The sequence below is a fragment of the Hyla sarda genome, chromosome 5 (assembly GCF_029499605.1).
Source record: "Hyla sarda isolate aHylSar1 chromosome 5, aHylSar1.hap1, whole genome shotgun sequence".
Classification (NCBI taxonomy): Eukaryota; Metazoa; Chordata; class Amphibia; order Anura; family Hylidae; genus Hyla; species Hyla sarda.
The window spans coordinates 165,957,205-165,976,746 of NC_079193.1; the positions used below are offsets into that span (position 1 = coordinate 165,957,205).

General features: G+C 44.6%; 1 protein-coding gene across 4 annotated transcripts in view; it reads right to left on the minus strand.

The window, feature by feature from the left end:
- DNAJC13 (DnaJ heat shock protein family (Hsp40) member C13) overlaps positions 1-19,542 on the minus strand; it is a 244,401-nt gene that overhangs the window by 116,578 nt on the left and 108,281 nt on the right. For all 4 annotated transcript variants that reach the window (XR_008844053.1, XM_056520651.1, XM_056520650.1 and 1 more), the window contains exons 14-18: positions 16,395-16,502; positions 13,283-13,438; positions 12,674-12,730; positions 12,074-12,195; positions 9,563-9,638 (exon numbers count right to left, since the gene is read on the minus strand). Coding sequence is in view for 3 of the 4 variants with exons in the window: in XM_056520651.1 (XP_056376626.1) it covers positions 9,563-9,638; positions 12,074-12,195; positions 12,674-12,730; positions 13,283-13,438; positions 16,395-16,502 (519 nt within the window). In the remaining variant the exon portion in view is untranslated. The remainder of the gene's footprint in view (positions 1-9,562; positions 9,639-12,073; positions 12,196-12,673; positions 12,731-13,282; positions 13,439-16,394; positions 16,503-19,542) is intronic.

Sequence of the window (19,542 nt, forward strand, 5' to 3'; positions counted from 1 at the left end):
ATACGAAGTGAACAGAGATCAGCAATTATTTTATGTTTATGTGTTTCACTGTGCAGTTTTAACATGAAATTTTAATAGTTTTGACATTTCTGCAAGCGAAGATACCAAATAAGGAGATTATGTTTGTACTCACCAAAAAATCTCTCTCTCGTAGCCTTCATTTGGGGACACCTATACTGATGAGTATATGCTCTTGCCACTAGGAGGCGCTGAGACTAGGAAAAAAAGTCGGCTGCTCCCTGGCAGAATACACCCGCACATTGGAAGTGAGGTAATTAGTTTTGTCACAATGCAGTAGGAGAAGTCAACAAAGAATAAGTCCGAAGGGCCCAAGAAAAGAATCCCGGAAAAAAACACAACAACCGGAAAAGATCAAAACAAAAATTCAAGAAATGGGTGGGTGCAGTGTCCCTCCTCCAATGAAGGCTACGAGAAAGATATTAAACGGTGAGTACAAAAAAAAAAAATCTTCTTTTCTCATTTGCTCTTCATTGGGGGAAAGCAATACTGATGGCACGTACCAAAGCAGTCCCCTAGGGCGAGAAAAACAACCACCAGAGAAAGGGAATCAGTCCAGAAACAGAAATCACGTGTCCGCAAGGCCTGCGGAGGAGATCCCGGGCAGAGACAACCGAGGCCCAGAACTTGGCTCCCGGAAGATCCCCTGTCCAAGTAGATGAACTAGAATGCCAAAAGATAGCGACCATCCTCTGTAGAGACTCAAGACACACAGGCCATATAGAGAGACAAGAAAAAGTCGACTAGGAAGCTAGATGGGCCGGAACCATCCTGGCAGCAGATAGGAACAACTCCAAGGAACACGGAAGCAGACAGAGGGCCAGCCCGGCTGGGAAACCAGAATGGAAAAAAGCACAAGAGAGCCCCATCCAGAGGCAAACCGATTCAAGAGGACATAGCGGAAAAACACCAGGGAGAGCAGTGTACGCCGGAGCAGAAGGAAAGCACAGGAGGTGGAGACCAGAAAACCACAGGAAAAAAAATTAAAAAGAAAAAGAAAGACAGAAACCGGCTCTAGAGAGGTCTCGTGTATGAGAACAAAGACCTGAACAGCTGCAGACCCAAAACCCCTGTCCCAGGGGCCCGCCATGAGCACCCGGAAGGCGACCGTAGCTAGACTGGTGGAATCCGGATGACCAGAACGCGGGGACATTCCGGAACACCGCAGCGACAGACATGGAAACAGGAGGTGCCTGAGTCACCTGGAAGACTTACACATGAAGAGTAAGGAAACCCAACGTCCGCAAAACGCTCCGGGTGACAAACTTCCATGTCGAGACATGAAGAAGTGCGGTCTAGAAAGACTGCCCCACAAATGGGAGCGCAGAGAAGTCTGGGCAGGATCACTATACATGCCCGAGACCTCAACCATCACAAAGGCCCAAAGAACCGGGAGAGCCGCCTGAAAAAAAGGCATGCCACAGACAAGGAGACTAACAGGTCTTGGACCCAAGCACTTTGAAGAAACATCCCACCAGAACGGGAACGGAAGGGGAAACAAAAGGGAACTAAGCTGGGACTCTCTGGTTCTGGGCACAGGAAGGTTACTCCAGAAGACTATGGTGTCAGTGCAGTGCAACTGACCCTGTCAAAAGGGAAGGAAGAACACACCCTTCCAGGAGATTGCGCCGATGGAGGAGGAGAGCAATGGTAGGACCCAAACAACAGACGTGGCTAGACCGACTGTCGCCGAACCATACATGATTACATAAACTTCTCCAACAGAGTAGAGTGCCAAGGCTGCGTGAGCAGCAGTAGATAACCAGGAAACAGAGAGAGCCAGGCTGCAATCGTGGGCAGTAAGCACACAAGCACAGACTGCAAAAAGCTCTGTTGATTGCTCTCAGCAAAAAACAAGGGCCCAGCCAGGTACCCCACCTATATAGTGGGAAAACAGAGATGGCTCCATCTTGGCAGCAGAAAGTGTTCAACGAAATAGTCCCCCTAGTGCGGGGGGGGGGGGGGGGGGGGGGAACAAGGGGTGGTCAAGATGAAACTCAGGTACTGACCATGCCATGCTCCCTGATTCCTCCCCCCTCCCCCCTATGGAAGGGGGATTGCCAAAGTGCACCAGGAACTGTAGGAGCAGAGAAATGCTGCCCCACAGCCACGGGACAAAGTATCAGGTGAATGTAGCCCCCAGGGCCCCTGCGACAACCCATTGCGGTATGGAGGAGCCAACTTGTGTCCCCAGAGGGATTGGAATCCTGCACACTGGAGCTGGGCAAAAATACAAGACGTGACTACGATTGCAAGCAGCACACACACAACCAACCGCGTTGAGAGCCATTCTGGGCGAAGTCTAAGGCAACAGAGGCGGCGCCTGAGCCACCCTGCACAGGAAACCAGGAAAGATACCTGGAGGCATAGGGGGGGGGGGGGGAGTTGAACTGACTGAGTTGCCCCATCAGGCCCCATGCCAGGACATAGGTGATCAACCACCGCACACCCAACCAAATTAAAGGACGGTGGACTCTACACGTGCAGAGTGTCCTTAGCATATTTAGAGACGCAGACATGGGTACCGCAGGAAAGTAGTGAGATACCAAGACTGCAGACACGAAGGAAACCGCAGACATCCAACAGACTGTCAGGATGGAAGATATGCCCCTAGCTGACCAACGTTGCAACCTTAGAAAGGGGAACAGAGAGTGTTGTTGTTGCCGTGAAGGTCCCTGAAACCTGCATGAAAAACCTACACCTCATCTCCTAATGGTGCAACACACCAGGACTGCAGGCACAGACGCAAGAGATGAAGTATGTATGTGGAGCAGGAAACCTGCAGACACAGTCTGACTTACAGGTAGGAGAGGTCCCATGAAACCATAGAGACACACTTTGTGGAATTTCACATAGAAAATGAGTCACCGGACTGCAGCCGCAGTAGCAGCAGGAATGGGGGAGGTTACCTGGTGGAGTTGAAAACCATGCAGACACAGTATCGTTATCTGGCATAGGGGCATGGCCACGCCGGGTCCCGCATACGGAACCACACCCTGAAAGTGGGTTACCAGCCTTCAGTTAGAGAGCAGCAGACTGTAGGGAACCCTGCGAACCAGTATGTGGTGCATTGTATAGGGCCCATGGAGCAACATGGGGTGACTCTCTAGGAATAATACCTTGGCAGTAGGATACCTGAACTACCGTCCACGGTGTGGAAAGTGTATGATAGTTGGCCTGACGTAGTAGTAAGCATGCGGACAACCGTCTGGCCGACTGGTATAGGATTCCTGAACGCACAGGGTCACTCCTTCGAAACCTCCCACAGAAGTGGGGTACTGGAGTGCGGCCTATCCAAAGGGCAACCTGGCGGTGTAGGAGATCCAGCAGACGAAGGACTGGCTGATTGGCAGCAGTCCCGTGTACCTGCAGAGACTCCCATCCAGATCCTTCATTCCAGCAGTGAGGTACGGGAAACCTGGCCATACCCGCGGCAGCCCTGAGATCAGAGACCGATGACGGCGGAAACCGTGCAGACAACAGTCTGGCTGAACAGATACACCTCCAGGTGATGGCGAAAAGGGAACAGTCAGATAGGCGTTCACTGTGCCCCATGTCATAGGTGGGAGGTCAGGGAGGCCTAGGAGCCATGGATAGAAACTGCGCCCCCCCCCCCCCCCCATGGAAATCGGGGGAGGCTGAGGAGTCGTGAAGCGCATCCCCGTCATTCAGTATAGGGTCCGTAGGACACGCTGGGTCACTTATTCGTATACCGCGCACAGCTCTGGGGTACAGGAACTCCAGCTGCAGATACATCAGCCATGTTACAGGCGGCGGAGGAAACCATGCAGACCACTGTCTGGCTTACTGGTATGGGTCCATGGTAGAAAACGGGTCATTCCTTTGGACACCTCGCATAGCAGTGGGGTACCGGAACTCATGCCGCAGATACATCAGCTGTGTGATGAGTGACAGGCGGCAGAGGAAACCACGCAGACCACTGTCTGGCTGACTGGAATGGTCCATACAACAGGTCACTCCTTCGGACACCTCGCACCAGCAGTAGTGTACCGGAGTGCCAGCTGCAGATGCGGCAGCTGTGAGATGAGTGACAGGCGAGTCTACTGTCCAGTATAATGATATCAGGTCCAGTCCATGCAGGGATACTCCCACAGAAGCCCTGCGCTAGATGTGGGGATCCGGAGCACCAGCCGCGAATGCAGTAGCCTGTGTAGAAGGGAATCATATAGTATGACATGCCAAGAACACCTGGATGGGTGGCTGGCAGACCTGACAGAGGAGGAACCTCAAAAGAGACCTTAGCGTCTGCCAGGAACACAAAAGCCCTAGTACATGGTATGGCACTCAGAGGTAGGGGAGAACAGGCATTGAATACATCCCCGGTAGTTTCCGAGGGATCGTGAAATCCCTGGCAGCAACCCGCCACGGCGGTTCGCATATGCTCCATGACAGTGAGCGACAATGAAGAAATTAGGGACGCCAAAGACATACTTCAACCAACTCAATGTAATTTGTGTATAGCAGGTCACCTTACAGGGTGACTGAAGCAAATAAAGCAGCCCTCAATACAGACCTTAGGAAGGGGACACTGCAGATATTAAACTGGTAAAAACAGATATGGCCGACCAAGGCTTTAACCCCTTCAGGACGGAGCCCATTTTGGCCTTAAGGACCGGAGCGTTTTTTGCACATCTGACCACTGTCACTTTAAACATTAATAACTCTGGAATGCTTTTAGTTATCATTCTGATTCCGAGATTGTTTTTTCGTGACATATTCTACTTTAACATAGTGGTAAATTTTTGTCGATACTTGCATCCTTTCTTGGTGAAAAATCCGTAAATTTGATGAAAAATTAGAAAATTTTGCATTTTTCTAACTTTGAAGCTCTCTGCTTGTAAGGAAAATGGATATTACGAATACATTTTTTTTTGGTTCACATATACAATATGTCTACTTTATGTTTGCATCATAAAATTGACGTGTTTTTACTTTTGGAAGACACCAGAGGGCTTCAACGGCCAGCAGCAATTTTCCGATTTTTCACAAAATTTTCAAACTCAGTATTTTTCAGGGACCAGTTCAGGTTTGAAGTGGATTTGAAGGGTCTTCATATTAGAAATACCCCATAAATGACCCCATTATAAAAACTACACCCCCCAAAGTATTCAAAATGACATTCAGTCAGCATTTTAACCCTTTAGGTGTTTCACACGAATAGCAGCAAAGTGAAGGAGAAAATTCCCAATCTTCATTTTTTACACTTACATGTTCTTGTAGACCCAATTTTTGAATTTTTACAAGGGGAAAAAGGACAAAATTTTTACTTGTATTTGTAGCCCAATTTCTCTCGAGTAAGCACATACCTCATATGTCTATGTAAAGTGTTCGGTGGGCGCAGTAGAGGGCTCAGAAGGGAAGGAGCGACAAGGGGATTTTGGAGAGTACGTTTTTCTGAAATGGTTTTTGGGGGGCATGTTACCTTTAGGAAGCCCCTATGGTGCCAGAACAGCAAAAAAAAAAACACATGGCATACCATTTTGGAAACTAGACCCCTCGGGGAATGTAACATGGGATAAAGTGAACCTTAATACCCCACAGGTGTTTCACGACTTTTGCAAATGTAAAAAAAAAAAAAAAAAATTTTTACCTAAAATGCTTGTTTTCCCAAAAATTATTTATTTTTAAAAAGGGTAATAGCAGAAAATACCCCTAAAAATTTGAAGCCCAATTTCTCCCGATTCAGAAAACACCCCATATGGGGGTGAAAAGTGCTCTGCTGGCGCACTACAGGTCTCGGAAGAGAAGGAGTCACATTTGGCTTTTTGAAAGCAAATTTTGCTCTGGGGGCATGCCGCATTTAGGAAGCCCCTATGGTGCCAGGACAGCAAAAAAAAAACCACATGGCATACCATTTTGGAAACTAGACCCCTCGGGGAACGTAACAAGGGGTTAAGTGAACCTTTATACCCCACAGGTGTTTCACGACTTTTGCATATGTAAAAAAAATATTTTTTTTTTACCTAAAATGCTTGTTTTCCCCAAAATTTTACATTTTTAAAAAGGGTAAAAGCAGAAAATACCCCCCAAAATTTGTAACACAATTTCTCCCGAGTACGGCGATACCCCATATGTGACCCTAAACTGTTGCCTTGAAATACGACAGGGCTCCAAAGTGAGAGCTCCATGCGCATTTGAGGCCTAAATTAGGGACTTGCATAGGGGTGGACATAGGGGTATTCTACGCCAGTGATTCCCAAACAGGGTGCCTCCAGCTGTTGCAAAACTCCCAGCATGCCTGGACAGTCAACGGCTGTCCGACAATACTGGGAGTTGTTTTGCAACAGCTGGAGGCTCCGTTCTGGAAACAGTGGCGTACCAGGCGCTTTTCATTTTTATTGGGGAGGGGAGGGGGGCTGTATAGGGGTATGTGTATACGTAGTGTTTTTTACTTTTTATTTTATTTTTTGTGTTAGTGTAGTGTAGTGTTTTTAGGGTACAGTCGCACGGGCGGGGGTTCACAGTAGTTTCTCACTGGCAATTTGAGCTGCAGCAGAAAGTTTGCGGCAGCTCAAATTTGCAGCCAGATACTTACTGTAATCCTCCGCCCATGTGAGTGTACCCTGTACGTTCACATTGGGGGGGGGGGGACATCCAGCTGTTTGATAACTCCCAGCATGCCCGTTGGCTGTCGGTGACTGCTGAGAGTTGCAGTTTTGCAACAACTGTAGGCACACTGGTTATGAATCACTGAGTTTGTGACCTAACTCAGTGTTTCACAACCAGTGTGCCTCCAGCTGTTGCAAAACTACAACTCCCAGCATGTACGGTGCATGGTGTACGGTGACTGCTGAGAGTTGTAGTTTGCAACAGCTGGAGGCACACCGGTCGTGAAACACTGAGTTAGGTAAAAAAAAACCTAACTCAGTGTTTCACAACCAGCGTGCCTTCAGCTGTTGCAAAACTACAACTCTCAGCAGTCACCGACAGCCAACGGGCATGCTGGGAGTTGTAGTTATGCAACCAGCAGATGCACCACTACAACTCCCAGCATGCACTTTAGCTGTTTGTGCAAGCTGGGAGTTGTAGTTATACAACAGCTGAAGGTACACTTTTCCATAGAAAGAATGTGCCTCCAGCTGTTGCAAAACCATAAGTCCCAGCATGCCCATAAGGGAATGCTGGGAGTTGTGGTGGTCTGCCTCCTGCTGTTGCATAACTACAGCTCCCAGCATGCCCTTTTTGCATGCTGGGAGCTGTTGCTAAGCAACAGCAGGAGGCTGTCACTCACCTCCAACGATCCAGACGCTGCAGGTCAGTCCCGCCGCCGCCGCTGCTCCTGGGGCCCCGATCCCAACATTAACGCCGGGGATCGGGGTCCCCAGCACCCGGGGTGCACGTCCCGCACCCGCTCACGTCCTCCAGAAGAGGGGCGGAGCGGGTGCGGGAGTGACACCCGCAGCAGGCGCCCTGATTGGTCGGCCGGTAATCCAGCTGACGAATCAGGGCGATCGTGAGGTGGCACCAGTGCCACCTCACCCCTGCAGGCTCTGGCTGTTTGAGGCCGTCAGAGACGGCCCCGAACAGCCAGTAATTCCGGGTCATCGGGTCACTGGAGACCCGATTGACCCGGAATCGCCGCAGATCGCTGGACTGCATTGTCGATATGTCGGGATGCCTGCTGAACGATTTCAGCAGGCATCCGGCTCCGATCCCCAACCGGCTAGCGGTGGGGGCCGGAATTCCCACAGGCGTATAGATACGCCCTCGGTCCTTAAGGACTCGGGATGCAGGGCGTATCCATACGCCCTATGTCCTGAAGAGGTTAATAGCAAGTGGTTGCCAAGGGGGAGCAGCAATACAGTGATTGCCAAATGCCATCAAATGGTCTGAGTGACCAGGGAATTAAAAATGTATTTATTATTATTTTTTTTTTTCAACATGCAGGAAAGAAGCATGGGGAGCAAGGCACACTGCGCTGAATCTGCCCGCGAGGTCCCCAAAGAGAGATGTGCAGGACGTCCACACCATGGGGACCGCTGAAGAAAAACCACACATGGGCAGCCCCAGGAGCACCGAGCTGCTAAGCCGCCGCACAGTTCCGATGCCAGGGGACAAGAACGGGTCGGACAGGAAGAGCTCCCGTCGGGCCGCAGCTCAGGGAGGCCAACGATGCTGCTATGACTACGGAGCGCCGCAGACACCCGCAAAGGTGGAGGGGCGTAGATAAACTCCGCTGAAGGCGCACAGCGTCACGGCCAAGAAGCAGTGGACCATGCGAACCTGGAGGGAAGGTGCTGGCTCAGGGATACAAGAAAGGCAGAGTCACGTGCCACCATGACCCCCGATCATAAAGAGGAGGCGCGGCCTGGCCTCCCGAATCGCACGCTGGCTCGGGGGGAGAAGAAGCACGGAGCCATAACCCCCTCATCCAGCATGCTGCCGACCCCACAGTGGGGGTAGGGAAAACCAATATAGCTGGAAGAATGCAGTTTAGAAGTGAGCAAGGAAGAACACCTGTGGAGGGCTCAGAAAACCTAGTACACAGAAGCACAGCACCCCCAGGGGACCTGAGTGAGCCCCGCACATAAATCTCCCAATAAAGGACAAAGGACAGAGTCTCTTTTTAAAGAGGAAGGGGGGAGGAATGGGGGGGGGGGGGGGGGTTAATATACTCACCTGCGGACGCCATCTTCTTATACTCACCCAGGCATCTTCAACCAGCTTATGGCCACCCTGCATTATACCAGGCTAAGATAGCGGGGCGAGCAGGGGCAGTGGGGGAACCGGACCCAGGGTACAACCTCCAGCCGCTGGCCATTGCCGATAAAGGGTTGATGGTCCATACTTTTATGTTCCGTGCCCCTTTGTCGCATATGGGGGAACAGGTAGCGCCATGCTCCTGAACCCCCATGAAAAAGGGAACCAAAAGGGAGGAAAAAAAAAAACTAACTAAACAGCCCTTACTAGAAAATAATAAATAAAAAAAAAAAGACCAGGTCTGGGGAGTTCCCAGACCTGTGTCTTGCCTCCTACTGACACTAGCTAAAACAGATTACCTCACTTCCAGTGGGCGGGTATATCTTGCCAGAGAGGAGCCGACTTTTTTCCTAGTGTCAGCACCTCCTAGCGGCAAGAGCATATACCCATCAGTATAGGTGTCCCCCAATGAAGAGCGACCGAGTGTTTTCATTTAAACATTTTTTATTTTTATTTAAAAAGTTTTGGGGGAAAGGGCTTATTCACATTTATTACAACATTTTTTTCTCTACTTTTGAGTCCCTATAGTGCAGTATTACATACCATCTTTTGACTGCAAACACGGTTCATGTTCAGTAATAGCAGCGCTCTGCTTATACAGGCTGCCTGTATTCTCAGAGCGCCAGTCAGATGGCACGGAGGCAGGTCAGGACCCCACGATTACCGCACAGAGATCTCAGTCAGGACCACCTACTTGACTACTTAACTCAAAATGAAAGGTCTACATGAAATTGAAGTGTTCCTACAAAACATACATTCTTCTGCTGACAGGTCAGTTTTATACACTATTTTCACAGACACATTCTACACCTTTTTAACTTACCAAAATGCGCTTCAACAAATGTAAAGATGTCATGTTTTCTGCCGTCCAAAGGCCAACTAAGTGTCTACTCAACTGTCTAAAAAAAAATAATTTACATTTCAAAAGTAAATTCAAAACACATTTATATATTCAAAACACATTTATATAAACACCTTATTTCCAAAATGACACAATTAAAATATGTAAACTTCTAACAGGACCAAAGCTTTTGTTTGTAACTAACATGCCCGAGACACAGTCGCCCAGGCGTTACTACAGGGCTTATCCACCTCACTTCCCCGTAGGCTTCACAGGGGAATTGGATACATTCTGGGGATACAGTATCTGGACTACAAGCGCACAGACAAGCATCCAACAGCACATTTCAAGTGGAACTAATATACAGGTAACGACAAAATACAACTATACACAGCATTGAAATTCTGTGGATAGCCATATGCAAACCTGCATAGGGTGAGTGTCCATATAGCCATGGTTTCTCCTCCGGCCCTTTTACTTTTGGGCAGATTTGCTGTAAGTGAAGTTGGGAAATGATCTTTTCATTTTAGCTTTTGTACTTGGGGGCCCTGATTTATAAAAATGTGTGAGAAAAACTGGAGAGATTTGCCTATAACAACCAATCGCAGCTCAACTTTCACTTTACCAGATCTCGTTAAGATAGGAATAGGGGATAAGTTGAGTTCTCTCAGAATACCCCTTTAACCCCTTAAGGATTCAGCCCATTTTGGCCTTAAGGACTCAGACAATTTAATTTTTACGTTTTCATTTTTTCCTCCTCGCCTTCTAAAAATCATAACTCTTTTATATTTTCATCCACAGACTAGTATGAGGGCTTGTTTTTTGCGCGACCAGTTGTCCTTTGTAATGACATAACTCATTATATCATAAAATGTATGGCGCAACCAAAAAACACTATTTTTGTGGGGAAATTAAAACGAAAAACGCAATTTTGCTAATTTTGGAAGGTTTTGTTTTCACGCCGTACAATTTATGGTAAAAGTGACGTGTGTTCTTTATTCTGAGGGTCAATACGATTAAAATGATACCCATTATTATATACTTTTATATTATTGTTGCGCTTAAAAAAAATCACAAACTTTTTAACCAAATTAGTACGTTTATAATCCCTTTATTTTGATGACCTCTAACTTTTTTATTTTTCCGTATAAGTGGCGGTATGGGGGCTCATTTTTTGCGCCATGATCTGTACTTTTTTTTGATACCACATTTGCATATAAAAAACTTTTAATACATTTTTTATAATTTTTTTTTTAATAAAATGTATTAAAAAAGTAGGAATTTTGGACTTTTTTTTTTTTCGTTCACGCCGTTCACCGTACGGGATCATTAACATTTTATTTTAATAGTTCGGACATTTACGCACGCGGCGATACCAAATATGTCTATAAAAAATGTTTTTTACGCTTTTTGGGGGTAAAATAGGAAAAAACGGACATTTTACTTTTTTATTGGGGGAGGGGATTTTTCACTTTTTTTTTACTTTTACTTTTACATTTTTTTACATTTTTTTTTTACACTTGAATAGTCCCCATAGGGGACTATTCATAGCAATACCATGATTGCTAATACTGATCTGTTCTATGTATAGGACATGGAACAGATCAGTATTATCGGTCATCTCCTGCTCTGGTCTGCTCGATCACAGACCAGAGCAGGAGATGCCGGGAGCCACACGGAGGAAGGAGAGGGGACCTCCGTGCGGCGTTATGAATGATCGGATCCCCGCAGCAGCGCTGCGGGCGATCCGATCGTTCATTTAAATCGCGAACCGCCGCAGATGCCGGTATCTGTATTGATCCCGGCACCTGAGGGGTTAATGGCGGACGCCCGCGAGATCGCGGGCGTCGGCCATTGCCGGCGGGTCCCTGGCTGCGATTAGCAGCCGGGATCAGCCGCGCATGACACGGGCATCGCTCCGATGCCCGCGGTTATGCTTAGGACGTAAATGTACGTCCTGGTGCGTTAAGTACCACCTCACCAGAACGTACATTTACGTCCTGCGTCCTTAAGGGGTTAATGAACACCTATTTGTAGCTTACATATTCCAATTGTTCCATTGTTAAAATACCTTCCTGATACTATTAATAATGGTGGTTGTTGGGGGGTTCCACTTTTTTATTTTATTTTTTTATTTTGACTGCAGTGGCTATTACATTATTTAGAATCTAGCACTAGCATAATACCTCTCTTCTATTTCACGATGTAGACATTAAAAAATACTATCTGCTTTTCTTAGTCAATAACACAGCCAAAGAAGGGAGATGCTTCAACACCCAGAGAATCTGCACATTACACAGATAGCCTATTATTTTTTTAAGGGGCACGTTGTAATGCTAGAGGAAAAAATCTGTAATCTAAAAAGGACCTCGCTCTTTATGGGGGCTCACATAAGGGCTTTCTAGGGGAACCAAATTTACCCATTTGTGGACAACATCACAGTTTTCAGGATATGCTTAAGTTATGTTAAATAGAAAAAATATATTTTCTCACCTATTGGTGAGCATTCTTTGATCAACACTTATTGTAAACATTGCAGTGTGCAAGTGTCGAGGTAAGGCACCTTCACTAAGAGCAAGTTCCTGCATTTTTGTAGCAATTTCTTTGTCTGCTTCCTAGAAAATAAAAAATACATTATTGTAGTCATTTAATACATGCTGATGTGTAAGACTTGTGTCAGCACCAAAACAATCCAGCACGTGTAACAAATAATGCAACTTTTTAGTAAACAAAGTTTGTATAAGATCTGAAAACAGACTTGCTACTCTTTTGACAAAGCAAAATAAACAGTTTCTAAACAACAGTGTTTTTCCATCAATTCATACACTAATATGAGGCAAAAGACTTTACAGCCTAGTTAAGCCTAGTGCAAGGCCAAAGAGACTGGTACAAGATTTAGAGGTCTTCTCTTTGTTGCAAATCCCTTTGTCATAAACTGTCTCCTTCAAAGCAGTGTATCACTACATCACAACCTAACTGCAAAGTAGATGAGGCAACAATTGTTTTGTAGTCTAGTGTTTACAGACATTTATTTTCAGTGAATAAAAGTACTTTAAAAGCATTAACATTTAATAAGATTACAGATAGACTTACTTCAATGATAGCCTTCATTACCAAGCCAGCTCCCTTTACAATAGCCATGGAAGGGTGCTAGAACAAAGATGCAAGAGCAGATCAGCCTTTACAACCAAAAGCTACAACCATTTGATAGGTGGAAAAATATTGGGTGCATAGTAGTCAGCAATCTGGCCCAGTACTCCTTACAGAATAAAGGGGGAGATTCATCAAAACTTGTGCAGAGAAAAGGTTGACAAGTTGCCAATACCAACCAAACAGATCGCCTCTTTCATATTTGAAAAGACCTCTAATAAAATTAAAAGCAATCTGATTGGTTGCTATGGGCAACTGGCCAACTTTTCCTCAGCACAGGTTTTGATGAATCTTCCCCATAATCTACCAGATATTTAGAATAAAAAAAATTCCAACCAAAGCTGGTCATAAATTTTATGTAAAAATCTGTCAAACTTGCCCAAGGCCCTGCAAAATATTGAAATTTGAAATGCAGGTTTTCAGTGCTCTCTCTCCCACTTTCACAGTCAAACGTCTGGTAGACTACACAGTGAAATTTTTTACCTAATTCTTGAAGTATTAACAAAGCTATAAAATGCAAAAGAACCAGAGAAAACAATAAAATTATTATACCTGAAAGAGTTTGAAAAGTGTTCTACCATGTAGTGCTACCATCTCGAGCAGCATATCAAATTGCTGCCCTTCTGTTGTCTCACTGTATGGTGCGCAAAGAGCAAAGGTGAGGAAATCCAAGAGTGAACTGATAACCAGAGCTCCAGTCCCATAATTCTAAAATAGGAAAAATAAATTATGACATTAAAAATGATCAATAAAATTAAATATGTTAGGGTGCATTCACACCACGTTTTCTTCATACAGTCACCGGATCCAGCGGGGAAATGTCAAAACTGGCAGATACCGTTATTTGAATGAGCCGACCGGAGTCAGATAGTGACTCGGTTCAGCTTATTTTTGCACCGTATTTGGGTTTGTTGCTTTAAGGTCTGGCTACAAAACCGGATCAGCTCATTCAAATGAATGAGATGCTGTCTGGTCCGGCGGTGATACGGTAGAAGCCGGTTTTGAAAATTCCCCGCTGTGGTGTTAATGCACCCTTACCCATACCATCCTGTGATTTGGGAATATTGGCCTTGGTTGAAATATACACACCTTAAAGGGGTATTCCGGGCAAAAACATCCTATCCCCCTATGGAATGGATAGGGGATAAGATGTCTGATTGTGGGGGGTCCCAGCGGCAGGCCCCTGCGATCAGACATCTTATCCCCTATCCTTTCGATAGGGGATAAGATGTTTTTGCCCGGAATACCCCTTTAAGTTGAAGGTGGCCAGTTGTACTCCCTAGTGCGAGAAACAAATCAACTTACAGTAGCACACTAGTCACCAAAAATGTCTGAATATTGCTTAAAAGAGGTGCATCTCAGATTTTTTTAAATGTTTTAAATACATAGCAGGAGATTTATCAAAACCTGTCCAGAGGAAAAGTTGCTGAGTTGCCCATAGGAACCAGTCAGATCGCTTCTTTCATTTTTTAAAAGGCTTCTAAAAAATGAAAGAAGCAATCTGATTGGTTGCTATGGGCAACTCAGCAACTTTTCCTCTGGACAGGTTTTGATAAATCTCTCTCATAGAACCTAGAAACATAGAATGTGTTGGCAGAGAAGAACCATTTGGCCCATCTAGTCTGCCCAATATCCTATCCTATCAATAGTCCCTGGCCCTATCTTATATGAAGGATAGCCTTATGCTTATCCCATGCATGTTTAAACTCCTTCACTGTATTTGCAGCGACCACTTCTGCAGGAAGGCTATTCCATGCATCCACTACTCTCTCAGTAAAGTAATACTTCCTGATATTACTTTTAAACCTTTGCCCCTCTAATTTAAAACTTGTCCTCTTGTGGTAGTTTTCCTTCTTTTAAATATGCTCTCCTCCTTTACCGTGTTGATTCCCTTTATGTATTTAAAAGTCTCTATCATATCCCCTCTGTCTCTTCTTTCTTCCAAGCTATACATGTTAAGGTCCTTTAACCTTCCCTGGTAAGTTTTATCCTGCAATCCATGTACTAGTTTAGTAGCTCTTCTTTGAACTCTCTCTAGACTATCTATATCCTTCTGGAGATATGGTCTCCAGTACGGCGCACAGTACTCCAAATGAGGTCTCACCAGTGTTCTGTACAGCGGCATGCGCACTTCTCTCTTTCTACTGCTTATACCTCTCCCTATACATCCAAGCATTCTGCTAGCGTTTCCTGCTGCTCTATTACATTGTCTTCCTACCTTTAAGTCTTCTGAAATAATTACTCCTAAATCCCTTTCCTCAGATACTGAGGTCAGGACTGTGTCAAATCTTCTATATTCTGCCTGAGCGTTTTTACGCCCCAGGTGCATTATCTTGCACTTATCCACATAAAATTTCAGTTGCCAGAGTTCTGACCATTCTTCTAGTTTGCCTAAATCCTTTTCCATTTGGCGGATCCCTCCAGGAACATCAACCCTGTTACATATCTTTGTGTCATCAGCAAAAAGACATACCTTACCATCGAGACCTTTTGCAATATCACTAATGAAGATATTAAACAATATTGGTCCCAGTACAGATCCCTGAGGTACCCCACTGGTGACAAGACCTTGCTCTGAATATTCTCCATTGACTACAACCCTCTGTTGTCTGTTACTCAGCCACTGCCTAATCCACTCAACAATATGGGAGTCCAAGCTCAATGTCTGCAGTTTGTTGATAAGTCTTCTATGTGGCACAGTGTCAAAAGCCTTACTAAAATCTAGATATGCAATGTCTACAGCCCCTCCACCATCTATAATTTTAGTCACCCAATCAAAAAAATCAATAAGATTTGTTTGACATGATCTCCCTGAAGTAAACCCATGTTGTTTTTCATCTTGCAATCCATGGGAATTTAGATGTTCCACAATCCTATCCTTTAGTAGGGTTTCCATTAATTTCCCCACTATTGATGTCAGACTTACTGGCCTATAGTTGCTTGATTCCTCCCTACTACCTTTCTTGTGAATGGGCACGACATTCGCTAATTTCCAATCTTCCGGGACGACTCCTGTTACCGGTGATTGGTTAAATAAATCTGTTAACGCTTTTGCTAGCTCACCACTAAGCTCTCTTAATAATTTTGAGTGTATCCCATCAGGCACTTGTGATTTGTCTTCACTTTAGACAGCAAACGTAGAACCTCTTCCTCTGTAAAGCGCATGCATCAAATGATTCCTTAGTTTTCCTCCCTAATGGAGGTCCCTTTCCTTCTTTTTCTTCTGTAAAAACTGAACAGAAGTATTCATTAAGGCAGTCGGCAGCCCTTTATTCTCTTCAACATACCTTCCTTCCTTTTTAATTTAGTTATTCCTTGTTTTAATTTCCTTTTTTCATTTATATATCTGAAGAATGTCTTATCCCCTTTTTTCACAGACTGAGCTAGTTTTTCTTCTGCCTGCGCTTTAGAAGTTCTTATAACTTGCTTGGCCTCTTTCTGCCTAATCTTGTAGATTTCCCTATCTTCATTGCTCTGGGTTGTTTTATAATTACTAAATGCTAGTTTTTTTTATTTTTTATGATTTTGACCACTTCTGCTGAGTACCACAGTGGTCTCTTCCTTTTTCTGCTTTTACTGACAAGTCTAATGCAATTTTCTGTACCTAATAAATAGAACCTAATACATAGAACCTGCATTAGAGAATTCTACAGTGCTTACTTACCACATGGGAATTAAATTTGTCTAATAAGTTTTCCAGAAACTTTTTGGAAGAAAGAAGAGATGCTTTGTTCAGTTGCTCTTGCCTTAAGTCATAGTCATCATGCATTGGCTAGAGAACAAAAGAAATGGAAAAAAAACAACATTAAAACAGGGTATATGCAGAAGAATACTTTGGATGAAGATAACATCCAAGAGCCAATGACAACTATGTGCACATCAGCGTTCGGCTCTGTTCAGGGGAGCTCCGATCGCTGAGTGTGTTGAAACAGGGGAACATGAGATGGGAAAAAATGCAAGCAGTATTTTTTTCTGCATAAAGCCTACAAAACAGACCTCATTAAAGTCAATGGGATCAGTTAGTGTCAGTTATGCAACGGACCATTCAGCTTAGTTATTTTTACGCTTGAAGGGAATCCCTAACAGAGCTCCGAACTCAGATATGTACGAGTCCCTAAAGTAAAACTCTATAGAGGGTATAGTCAAATCAAGTAAAATCTAGTATACATATCATTTTCAGCTAAATATTTTCAGTGCAGCTTAAAATGTATTGGCATGCAGAAGCCATAAACAATTGCAGATAGCTGCTGCTGGTTCTTAATGCATTTTCTCCAATTCTTGTTTTAATACCTTAAAGTGGTTATCTCAGGATTGAACAAACATATCCACCTATCCACAAGAAATACAGTCATGGCCGTAAATGTTGGCACCCCTGAAACTTTCCAAGAGAATGAAATATTTCTCACAGAAAAAGGATTGCAGTAACACGTGTTTTGCTATACACATGTTTATTCCCTTTGTGTGTATTGGAACTAAACCAAAAAAGGGAGGAAAAAAGCTAATAGGACATAATGTCCCACCAAACACCAAAAATGGGCTGGACAACGTTATTTGCACCCTTTCATAAGTGTGGAAAAATAAGATTGTTTCAAGCATGTGATGCTCATTTAAACTCACATTGGGTAAGTAACAGGTGTAAGCAATATAAAAATCACACCTGAAAGCAGATAAAAAGGACAGAAGTTCACTTAGTCTTTGCATTGAGAGTCTGTGTGTGCCACACTAAGTATGGACAACAGAAAGGAAAAGAAGAGAACTGTGAGGACTTGAGAACAAAAATTGAGGAAAGATAACAATCTCAAGGTTACAAGTCCAACTCCAGAGATCTAGATTTGCCTTTGTCCACAGTGCGCAACATTATCAAGAAGTTTGCAATCCATGGCACTGTAGCTAATCTCACTGGGCGTGGACAGAAGAGAAAAATCGATGAAATGCGTCAATGCAGGATAGTCCAGATGGTGGATAAGCAGCCCCAAACAAGTTCCACAGAGTCAAACTGTCCTGCAGGCTCAGTGTCAGCGGGAACTATCCATCAACATGTAAATGAAATGAAATGCTTTGGCAGGAGACCCAGGAGAAGGACCCAACTGCTGACGCGGACATAAAGCAAGACTACATTTTGCCAAAATGAACTTGAGTAAGCCAAAATCCTTCTGGGAAAAAGTCTTGTGGACAGATGAGACCAAGATAGAACTTTTTGGTAAAGCACATCATTCTACTGTTTACCGAAAAAGGGAATGAGGCCTACAAAGAAAAGAACACCGGACCTACAGTAAGATATGGTGGAGGTTCATTGATGTTTTGGGGTTGTTTTGCTGCCTCTGGCGCTAGGTGCCTTGAATGTGCATCATGAAATCTGAGGATTAACAACGGATTTTGGATCGCACTGTACAGCCCAGTGTCAGAAAGCTGGGTTTGCGACCGAGATCTTGGCTCTTCCAGCAGGACAATGACCCCAAACATCCGAGAGACACAGAGACATTAAAAAGAGAGATTACATTTTGCCACAATGAACTTGAGTAAGCCAAAATGCTTCTGGGAAAATGTATTGTGGACAGATGAGACCAAGAAAGAGCTTTTTGGTAAAGCACATCATTCTACTGTTTACCAAAAATGGCATGAGGCCTACAAAGACAAGAACACAGTACCTACAGTGAAATATGGTGGAGGTTCAATGATGTTTTGGGTTTGTTTTGCTGCCTCTGGTACTGGGTGTATGAATGTGTGCAAGGCATCATGAAATCTTTGGATTACTAACGGATTTTGGGTCGCACTGGACAGCCCAGTGTCGGAAAGCTGGGTTTGAGTCCGAGATCTTGAGTCTTCCAGCAGGACAATGACCTCAAACATACGTCAAAAAGCACCCAGAAATGGATGGCAACAAAGCGCTGTAGAGTTCTGAAGTGGCCAGCAATGAGTCCAGATCTAAATCCCATTGAACTCCAGGGGAGAGAAAAAATTTCTGTTGGGAAAAGGCACCCTTCCAATAAGAGAGACCTGGAGCAGTTTGCAAAGGAAGAGTCATCCAACATTCCGGCTGAGAGGTGCAAGAAGCTTATTGATTGTTATAGGAAGCGACTGATTTCAGTTATTTTTTCCAAAGAGTGTGCATCCAAATATTAAGTTAAGGGTGGCAATAATTTTGTCCAGCCAATTTTTGGAGTTTGGTGCGACATTATTTCCAATTTGCTTTTTTCCCTCCTTTTTTGGTTTAGTTCCAATACACACATAAGGAATAAACATGTGTATAGCAAAATATGTGTTACTGCAATCCTTTTCTGTGAGAAATACTTCATTTTCTTGAAAAATTTCAGGGGTGCCAACATTTACAGCCATGACTCTAAGTATCTGATAAGCGATCATGAGAACAGAGGTCCCCTTTCCCTTAGTAAAGGCTTAGCTGCTGCTCTGATCACTCACTATAGGACTTATGATAGCCGAGTGTCGTATTCCGTTTTCTTAGGCAGTTCCACAGCAAATAAAAAGGAGCAGCATTCAATCAATTCGTATGTTTTGTAACTATGTAAAACCATAAAAAGGAGATTTTTGGGGGGACACAGACCATGGGTGTATGCTGCTGTCACTAGGAGGTTTGACACTATGGCAACAAAAAAGTCGGCTCCTCCCAGCAGCTAATCAGTTTTAGTTCCAGAGCAATAGGAGAGGACCGACAGGTCAAGGAAAAACATGAACTGTCCGAGAACAAGAAGAAAAAGTATAACTGAACACACCCTCGGACAGAGAACCAAAGAGGAACCCAAAAAGGGCGGGAGCTGTATCCCCCAATGGATCCTTCGAGAAAGATTTTGCGG